Source organism: Myotis lucifugus, unplaced genomic scaffold (assembly GCF_000147115.1).
Source record: "Myotis lucifugus unplaced genomic scaffold, Myoluc2.0 scaffold_22, whole genome shotgun sequence".
NCBI lineage: Eukaryota > Metazoa > Chordata > Mammalia > Chiroptera > Vespertilionidae > Myotis > Myotis lucifugus.
In genome coordinates, this window is record NW_005871070.1 from 11,056,762 (window position 1) to 11,067,214 (window position 10,453).

The 10,453-nt window shown below is 50.0% G+C and overlaps 1 protein-coding gene across 5 annotated transcripts in view; it reads right to left on the reverse strand.

The window, feature by feature from the left end:
- Positions 1-1,635, reverse strand: part of GGA2 (golgi associated, gamma adaptin ear containing, ARF binding protein 2) — a 29,136-nt gene extending 27,501 nt beyond the window's left edge. For 3 of the 5 annotated variants that reach the window (XM_023751562.1, XM_023751563.1, XM_023751559.1), the window contains exons 1-3: positions 1,469-1,556; positions 874-958; positions 22-97 (exon numbers count right to left, since the gene is read on the reverse strand). In XM_023751562.1, the coding sequence (XP_023607330.1) occupies positions 22-97; positions 874-958; positions 1,469-1,553 (246 nt within the window). In that variant the 5' untranslated portion in view covers positions 1,554-1,556. The other 2 variants (XM_023751560.1, XM_023751561.1) reach the window with 2 other exon arrangements.
- Between the last annotated feature and the right edge of the window lie 8,818 nt (positions 1,636-10,453).

The window sequence follows — 10,453 nt, forward strand, 5'->3', positions numbered from 1 at the left end:
GAGGCTAAGGGCCAAGCTTACCGTTAAGGCATAAAGAGCTTCTTTCTCTTGTGGAGACTGGATCTTATGGGCCAGCAGCCAGGGCGCATGGGTTGGGCTAAGGGAAAACAAAGACACCTGGGCTCTGGGCGGACAGTCTGGCTAAGTGCGCTCCATGAAGTCTCCTCCCTTCCAGGAGTTTGGTCCCACAACAGAGGTGGAATGTGACTGGCACATGGCCCATGCACAAGCCTCTGAAGGAGGCCAACCCCACTTTCCCTTCCCACAACTACTGCTGTCCAGACACACCACCCTCCCCAACTCATGCACCCCAAAGCTCCGAGCAGAGCAGTCAGGACCAGGCCTACGGGTAGCCAGGTCATGAGCAACATAGACCCTGTTTGTTGTCTGATAAACACTAGAGTAGACAGTGCGATCAAACTTTTAGCCCATTTCCAAATGCTGAATAGTCAGCAATATGCAGACTAAACACCTGATTCTTCAGTTCCTGTCCAGATGCTTTGGAAAAAAAATTTAACACAACCTTGCCCTTTTCTTGCCTCTTCTAAAGAAAGGTTACATTTAAATTATGGAGAGCACATGAGCTCTTTCACGCTGCTACCTTCTACCCGTACGTAACATCCAGGTCTCCTGAGTATGACTACTTCATAATGCTATTTTAAAAATAATTGCCAGTTACAAACTGACTATTCGTTTGTTTGTTTGTTTTTTAAAAAAAAAAAACCACATGAATTTGCTATCTCTAAAAAAAAGATGATGTTCTCAGTAGACTGTGGAGGGGAAAAAAAAAGAAAGGCTATTAAAATAGCCCCAAGACAAACGGCATGCACTTAGTCCAAGGACCCCCGTGGTCCAGCGTGAAGGTCACCTTACCCATTGGGATCAGTGTTCACCTGGTCACAGAAGTTCTGGATAGCTGACCAATCCTGTTCTGGCATGCTTGGGTCTGTGGCTTTATCTGTCAAGTAAATAAAAGATAAAATTACAGAAAGCATAATAAAATTACAGAAAGCATAATAAGAAAAATAAATATGACAGCCAAGAGCTATGACATCACACCTCGAGGGGATCAGACCTCTAGGCGACAGCCGAGACAGGCTCATCCTGTGCTGTCCCCACAAGCAGAGTGGCTGGCACATGACACGGCCTCAGTGAACACTTGCTGACTGAATGAACAAGCACATTAGTTGTCAAGCTATTGCCCTGAAAGGGGATCCATTGCCAGTGCAGGGAGCAGGACTCTCTTGCCATGAGGGTGGCAGGGGCCAGCACCTGGGAGGCCACTTGTAAGTTTCTTAGCTTTGTGACAGGAGGACAGAATATACTGAGGCTCTAGGTGGCTCCACTTGGTCATCTCACCATCTCCTCAAAAGCAACACCCTTAAATCTAAGCCTTGGCTTATTGAAGTCCTCCCTGACCATTCTATGTAAGGAGCTTCTCCATGTGTTGGCAGCTTGTCAGTCTCACCTGAGGACATCTCCTCGCCTTCACTCCTCATGATGCTGTCCCTCTCCGCTACCACACACATTCCCAGGGACCCAGATCCAATCATACTAGGGTTCCCCACCTGAATACTCATACTTGGGTGAAATCTGAGGACACTGAGCAGTGAAGGGCATCAGGGCAGAGCCAGAGGCAGGAGCTACGTGGAGCAGGGCATTATCAGAAGCTTGACATGAGACCACAGTCCACTGAGGGAGGGGTAATTCCCGACCTCCCTGGGACACCCATTTGTATGCATCCTTCCTGGTGCTGATGGTAGCAGCTTCTTCCTCTCCTCCCTCGAGAAAACCTGTGCTGCAACCCAAGGATACCCACCCACGTGTCCCCATCCCCAGACTGAGCCAGGTCATATTCTCTCACAAAAGCAGTCGCTGAAACAATCTTCCCAACACCCCCCTCTCCCCACTGTCTGGCCCATCAAGGCCAACCAGCCTCTCCAATGCATAGCTTACTGGTCCTGACAGAGAAGTTCTTTCAAACCCTGCAAACAGACTAATTCTCAAGGTCAGATTTCTGATGTACTCGGATGTTCTAAAACCATCTGAATTTCCATCTCCTCCCTAAAACTTCCTCCCCTACTGTTCCAGCCCCTACTAATTCTCCTCCCTCCTGATTACTCAAGACTCAGCGGCTGACTAGAGTTTACCTCTGCCTGACTGCAGGCACATTCATGTCATGTGGAAGTCATGTGTCTCCCCAGCCCAACGGTGAGACTCAAAGGACATGTAATCACCTATCTTCCCACCCACGGCTTCCACTCTAAGTGAAAAAGGTGACCACGGAAAGCGAAGGAATCGATTACCAATATCCATATACTCCTCACCTTTTTCCTCGTTAAAGCTCTGAGGTTCCACCTCCCAAAATCCTATCCACTCTTCTGGTCCCAATTCAAATGCCCCTTCTTCATAAACATGCCTTGATCTATATGAAAGCCCAGCCGGTGTGGCTGAATGGCTGAGTGTTGACTATGAACCAGGTCACAGTTCAACTCCCGGCGAGGACACATGCCTGGGTTGCGGGCTCGATCCCTAGCAGGGGGCATGCAGGAGGCAGCCTATCAATGATTCCCTCTCATCATGGATGTTTCTGTCTCTCTCTTCCTCTCCCTTCCTCACTGAAATCAATAAAAATATTTAGAAAAAATATTTTAAAATTTTAAAAGATGCCCTTGATCTTTTTCTCCCACCACAGAAAACAGAAACTGTCTCTTCCTCTCTGAAGTTCCACATTCTACTGCCCCGGTAACTCCATCCCTTATTACACACATTGGGCTCTCTGAGAAGTTAGAAAAATAGTACCTTTCTCACGAGATAGTCATGGAATTTAAAGAAAATAGTATCTAGCCCTAGCTGGTTTGGCTCAGTGGATAGAGTGTTGGCCTGCAGACCAGGTCAAGGGCATGTACCTCAGTTGCAGGCTCGATCACTGGCCCTAGTTTGGGCTCATGTGGGAGGCAACCAATTAATGTCTCTCTCACACATCAATGTTCTCTCTCTGTGTTTCTCCCCCTCCCTTCCACTCTCTATAAAAATCAATAGAAAAATATTCTCAGGTGAGGATTAATAAAAAATAAGATAGTGTCTAAAATGATCAGTGCAGCAGCAAATATTAAGTAATCAATAAAGAATAGCTAATCTTATCATTATTGTAAGACACAGCCTCAGCCTTTCCTCTTAAAAATATGTACAACTGCCTTATTATACCTATAGGGAATAAAATTCTTTTTTTTTAAATATATTTTATTGATTTTTTACAGAGAGGAAGGGAGAGGGATAGAGAGTTAGAAACATCGATGAGAGAGAAACATCGATCAGCTGCCTCTTGCACACTCCCTACTGGGTATGTGCCCGCAACCAAGGTACATGCCCCTGACCGGAATCGAACCTGGAACCCTTGAGTCCGCAGGCCGACGCTCTATCCACTGAGCCAAACTGGTTAAGGCAGGAAATAAAATTCTTAAAACCAGAAGCCATATATTCCCCACAGAGCTTAGCACAATGCCTTAGCCATAAGTACAAAATAAGTTACTCATGAAACAAATTATTTAAAGCAGTCAAGAGGGTTAACTTGAAATGCAGGCAGATAGGGCAGGGTCCAGTGGGAAACAAAGGCAGGTGGAACATAGGCAGAGGCAGACACGGCGGTTTGAGCAGGCTAATCACAGGAACCAACCAAGCAGAAATAATAAAATGTTTCTGGACTCAAAGTGGGAGGCATGGGAAACCAAGGGAGGGCCTGTAGCAACAAGGAGTACGAACCGGAGAAAGAGAGAAAGAACACATCGAAACAGGGAAAGTTCAGCACAGGGACAGAGAGAGAACACACAGACACAGGGAGAGTCCAGCACAGGGACAGAGAAGGAATACATCGAAACAGGGACAGTTCAGGTCTGTTGCTGGGCTAGAAGAATTGAGGAATCAATCAGGTGACAACACAGATAGACTAGAGCAGGCTTTTAACAAATATACTAGTGTACCCCTGGACTACAAGGCTTTAGGGGGGAAGCCCATTATTGGGACCCCTCCCTTTCAGGGAGTCTGAATCTGCTTGTAATAAATTTTCCACACTTTTGCTTAAATCTTCTGGTCCACGGACGACAACCCCGGGAAAAACACCTCAGCTCACCTTTCCAGTCATCACACTGATTCTCAGAAAACCTGATTAAGGGGGCGTGAAGCATCTAACAAAACCCTACACCATTTAAGCTTCCTGAGGTTTCGGTTCACTACAAGGTCAAGGCTGACACCTCAAAGGCATTCGGCACTCAACACGTGAGAACAGCAGGCAGGCCCCAGCCCCCTGGAAGATCCAGCTCTCGCCCCTCACTGGCCTCCCAGAGGCAGGTCAAAGGACAAGACAGGCACCAGCTTTTCCAGAGAAAGGAGAAGCTTCTGTGAGGCTAAGTCACGTTCCAAACCCTTTCCCAAGGCCAAGCAGCGGGAAGATCTATGAAGTGCGGTTTCGGCGAGTGTTTCTTATTTTTATCATGAGAAGGTTCGTTATAACCCCAAGTAACTGCAACAATAGTCACAGCTGCCACTTAAAGAGCTTCCTGTGGCCCGGACACCATGCTGAGTGTTTCCCAATCAGGCCTTCCTTCCCTTATAGCCTCAGAACAGTTGAAATTGGTCCTATTATCTCACCATTTTACTAGTGAAGAAGCCCGCCCAGCCACAAAGCTATAAGAGGAGAGACATAACTGTCCCAGGTCGGCCTGACTCCTGGCCCACGTTCTTCACAGTAAAGGCTTCAGTTCCTGGATAAAGGTAGGACATCTCTGAGAACTCATTTCCTTGCCTTTCTTGCCACTAAGTCACCAGCTCCCTAGGCAAGAAGGTCCATATCATTCACCTTCCAGCACTAACACAGTCACTGGCACAGGTATTTACTACGTGAATGAATGATTCATCTTTTGCTATGCAGTTTGGCCAGGTGGCTGGACAGACTGCTGACTCCAGGAGATGGCTATTCCAGTTCTGAAATAACTGGATCTCCCAACACATAACCCCAGCCACTTCTGAAGCCTAGAGCAGCTCCAAAGAACATGACCCCCACAGCACAGAAACTGGGTCCAACTGGGCCAGAAACACAGAACCCCTTTCCTGCCCCATCAGGGCACCGAGAATGGCACCAAGGCGGTTTATTTAACTGGCACTTGGGCGGACAAATAATACTGCTGTCATAGATTAGCTTAATAAAAGCAAGGTGTGTAGGCATTTCAAGTAGACTACTCGGTAAGAGATATTAAGAAAACTGTTGACAGTTTTCTTAACTGGCCCTAGCCAGTTTTGCTCAGTGGATAGAGCGAAGGCCTACGGACTGAAGGGTCCCAGATTCGATTCCAGTCAAGGGCACATGCCCGGGTTGCACACTCGATCAATCGTTAGGGGCATGCAGGAGGCAGCCAATCAAGGATTCTCTCTCATCGTTGATGTTTCTCTCTCTCTCTCCCACTCCCTTCCTCTCTGAAATCAATAAAAATATTTTTAAAAAAAGAAAGAAAGAAAACTGTTGAGCCCTGGCTTGGTGTGGCTCAGTTGGATGAGCATCATCCTGTGTAGTGGGGGCCTCCGGTTTGGTTCCTGGCCAGGGTACGTGCAGGGATTGGCTGATTAGTATTTCTCTCTCACATCGATGTTTTTCTCTCTCCCCTCCTCTCCCTTCCTCTCTCTCTAAAATTAAAAAAAAAAAAAGTTAAAATAAAAGAGGAAAGAAAACTGCTTACACTTCTGTGAGTGAAATGACTCATCCTAGAGTGACTAATCCAGAAGAAATACCATCTCCCACCCCCTGCACCCAAACGCCAGGGGCATGCCTCTGGCCCTCTGGCTGGCTGGAGCAGCCTGTGCTATACAATAGGGCAGGGGTCCTCAAACTTTTTAAACAGGGGGCCAGTTCACTGCCCCTCAGACCGTTGGAGGGCCGGACTATAGTTTTAAAAAAAACTATGAACAAATTCCTATGCACACTGCACATATCTTATTTTGAAGTAAAAAAACAAAACGGTAGCAAATACAATATTTGTATTTGCATGTGGCCCGCGGGCCGTAGTTTGAGGACCCCTGCGACAGGGGAGTCCTAAGGAGCATCGAAATTTAACCCATCCACAGCAGGCACGGCACTGCGAGGGGACCCATCCGCAGGAGGTGCACTGACTGCTCCAGCCCAGCAGCCATTCAACAAGCATATGCTGAAGGGTATCCTGTGCTGGGCTCCTCGACAGAGATTGAACTCAGCCCTGGAGAAGCTCCGAGACATAAATAGATTGTAACCCAGACACTCCTAATCCCCAAGGGAGGCATACAAGTGGGGCTGGAAAAAAGACAGGACACACCCCCTGGGAGGAGGTCCAGCTGGAAGGGACTCACTGAGCACCCAGCTTTAAGCTACTGCCTGCTGGCGGCATGACCAGCTACGCGAATCCCAGAGACCCAGAGGGCCTGGTCTGCTTTCAATAGCAGGAGACTGGCAACCACCTAAGATGTCCACTACTGGGGACTGGTTAGCCAAGCCACAGTACACCCATACATCGGGGTGTCTGGGGCTTTCATTAACAGGAATCCAGCAGTTACACACAGTCATATGAAACACTGACCAAAATCATCCACGCGGGGAAACTCCTGAATGACACAAGTTGCTGTGTGTATTTTTAAAGCGTGAAACTTCTGGTAACAGCTTCCTGATGACCCTTTGGGGAACTACTCCTTCCCTATTCTAGGTGTAATGGTTTTCCTTTTCCCCTGTCTTCGGGAATCCTATATGAGCTAGTTTTCTGTCACTCACAACTAAAAAGACTAATGATAACAGTAGCTCATGCCCTAACCGGTTTGGCTCAGTGGATAGAGCATCGGCCTGCGGACTGAAGGGTCCCAGGTTCGATCCCGGTCGGGGGCATGTACCTTGGTTGTGGGCACATCCCCAGTAGGGGGTGTGCAGGAGGCAGCTGATCGATGTTTCTCATCGATGTTTCAGACTCTCTATCCCTCTCCCTTCCTCTCTGTAAAAAAATCAATAAAATATATTAAAAAAAAAAAACAACACAGTAACTCACATTGCTATGTGCCAGGCACTACTCGAAGTGCTTCACAGGTATTGATTCCTTTGATGCCTATGACCCTAAAAGGCGCCTGTTTTGACTCTAGTCCCCTCTTGGAAACTCAGCTGCCCTGCTTGATGAGGCAAGGCATGTCAATGAGCGAGCTCAGCAGTCCTCAGCAACCTAAGTGACTTTCTTCTCCATCCAGCCTGCTGCCCTGGCCTTTGCAACCTCCCCACCCTCATCCTCCCACTGCACCCCCTCAGTGCCCCAGCCCCGCCTCCCACAACTCTGGTTTAACTCTAGTTCACCTTCTCTGCTCCTACTGGGTGGAGGTTGGGAGGCATCAGGTGATCCTGCCTCTCCCCCAAGGGACATCGGGCAATGTCTGGAGACATTTTTGATCAACTGGGAAAAGGGTGTGTGCTATTGGTATCTAGTGGGTAGAGGCCAGGGATTCCACTAATCAGATATATGCACAGGACAGGACCGCACAACACAGAATTATAAGGTCCAAAATGTCAACAGCTCTGAAATTGAGAAACCTTGTCCACAAGTGTCCAGGTGGGCTCCCTTCTGTTTCTCTTACCAGCCATTCCCAGGCATCCCCACCTTCCTCACACCCCATCAGCCCCTAACACTTTTTTTGGGGGGAGGGGGGGTTACAGGGGTGTTACTGACAAACTTACTTGCATGTGCAATCATCTTTATCTCCTTCCCAGACATTCAGAAAAACAAAAGGTGCCCGTGCTCTGTGTCTCCCTTTCTGCTCTAGCTCTGACCTTTAGCACCTTTAAGCCCCTCTGCAATGGCTTGAACGTGGGACCTTGAATTCAGGAGGGAAAGTTCCCCCAAAGCAACATCAAGCAGAGAGGGGCTCAGTGATGCCCACCTCCTTTTCAGACCTCCTTTACATCCGAATTCCCTCTGGCTACTCTCTCTCCTCCATTTCACATTTGAACACCATTTAGCCCGGCTGGGTATGGCTCAGTGGTTGAGCGTCCATCCAGGAACCAAAAGGTCACTGGTTTGATTCCCGGTCAGGGCACATGCCCGGGGTTATGGGCTTGATCCCCAGAAGGGGGTGTGCAGGAGGCAGACTATTAATGTTTCTCTCACATAATTGATGTTTCTATCTCTCTCCCTCTCCCTTCCTCTCTCTCTAAAAATCAATAAAAACATTTTTTAAGGCGGGGGGGGGGGGGGGGGGCTGATAGCCAGAGACTACATCTCCCCACAGATTAATTCTGCCTGGCCTGGACTAGATGAACTTCATTTTCAAAGTAGTTGTCAGCTTTTATTATTTATTTATTTAATGTTTTAGTTATTGACTTGAGAGGAAGGGAGGGAGAGGGAGGGTAGGAAAGTGAGAGAGGGGGCAAGAAAGGAAGAGAGGGAGGGATGGAGAGAAACATTGACTTGTTCCACTTATTTATTCATTCATTGTTGATTCTTGCATGTGCCCTGACCAGGGATAAAACCCACAACTTTGGCACAATCGGATGAGGTTCCAACCAACTGAGCAACCTGGCCAGGGTATAGTTATCGGCTTTTAAAAACTCAAAAGATTTCACATAAAAATGCAGGTTCCAGCCCTATGTGAAAAACTGAAAGCTCTCCAACTCTGGCACTATGTCGGCCTAAAACAGCTGGAGCTGAGGAACCGCCTTGGGCACTTTCCCTCTCATCTCTTCCACCTGGTCATCGAGAGGGTCAACGGTCCGGCCAGTGGGCCAGCACTTGCTGTCCTCTCACCCAGCCCACTCGAGCTTTTTGCAACTCCAGCCTGAGTCTACTGTTCACCTTTTACCTCCCAGCTCCCACCTGCCCACCCCTGTCTGCTTCTCCTTCTGTCTTCAGGCAGCTTTTCCTATCTGCTTCTCTTTTTTTCTTTCCTTCTTTTTAGAATATATTTTTATTGATCTCAGAGAGGAAGGGAGAGATAGAAACATCGATGATTAGAGAGAATCACTGACGGGCTGCCTCCTGCACGCCCCGCACTGGGGATGGAGCCTGCACCCCAGGCATGTGCCCTGACTGGGAATTGAACCATGACCTCCTGGTTCATAGGTCAACGCTCAACCACTGAGCCACGCTGGCCGGGTCCTATCTGCTTCTTAAATGTTGAGGTTCCCCATGCTCCGTCTGCAAGTCTCTGCCCTTCCTCATATTCACAGCCTCCCTGGACAAGCTCATGCCAATGAACTGAAGAGTCCCAAGCTGACCTGCAGCTCTGACCCGACCTGGGGCCGACCAACTAACCTAGAGAGGATCTCTCACTGCGCCAACATCACCTCAACCTCCACAACCCACTGTCTCCTCCTCCCTACACCAGCTCCTCCCGACAGGTGACGCGTCTGGAACCAACCAGCTACGGAGCCAGAAACCTGGGACCCAGCCCGGATTCCTCCCGTCTCTGGCCTCCACTCGAATGCCTCCAGGCTGGTTTGTGCCTGCTAACTGTTTCTACTCTCCGTCCTAAAGCCTCTGTCCCACCTGAGCCCCAAAACACCAACAAAAGAGCCTTAACACCTCCCCCCACCCGAAGTCTCAGGCCACATGGCGGCAGGCGATACTCTGAAGAGGTGTCCTTGGTCTCAAATCCTCTGGCCGAAGTCCAACGCTCTGCCCCTCAACCCCACATCACGGGATACATTATAAACTCCCTTCTGCAGCAACAAGCCCCTGAACAACCTGCCCCAACGCGCCCTGCAGCCTTGGCCTCTCGGCCGCGCACCCCGGCAGTGCCCAGAGTGCTGCGGCCGCCTCCTGCCCCCCAGCTGTGCACTTGTGGTTCCGTCTGAAATGTCGCCTCCATTACCCACTCAAATGCTATACCCACTGAAACAGTCCCCAGGGGGAAAACAAAAATTCCTACTACCGCACGTCAAACCAACGCGTCCCTCTGCCCATTATAAACAGGGCGATGTTAGGGGCTTGGATCAACCGAAAACTGTCTTTGTGAGCGAGGACCCGGTGCGAGGCATCCGCGCCCCGCCCCTCAGAGCCCGATGCCAGGGGCACACTCCCCGCGGGGGGACGGTCACCCGGCCCACCCTGGGGTCAAGCTCACGGGAGCCGTCCGGCCCCTGCGAACCCCACGCACAGGAGAAGGACTTGGTGGCAGGAGAGACGGAAGCAGGACCCTCCCAGGCCCGGACCGCAGGAGGTCGCTCAGGGGTACGTCCCCGCCTCCAAACAGGGTGAGCGACGGGAGCCGCCGCTCGGGACCCCCTGCGGGTTCACCACCGCTGAAACCGGCTTTCGGCTCAGGGCTCGGCACGGAAGACAGGCCCGACGTCAGGGACCCGCGAAGGCCTGCCCGCGGCCCCGCGGACCCCGCCCGGCAGGCCCCGGAGGAAAGGCGGGGGAGCAGAGGAGAGCCAGGCCTCACGTGCGGCGCTGGGCCCCGT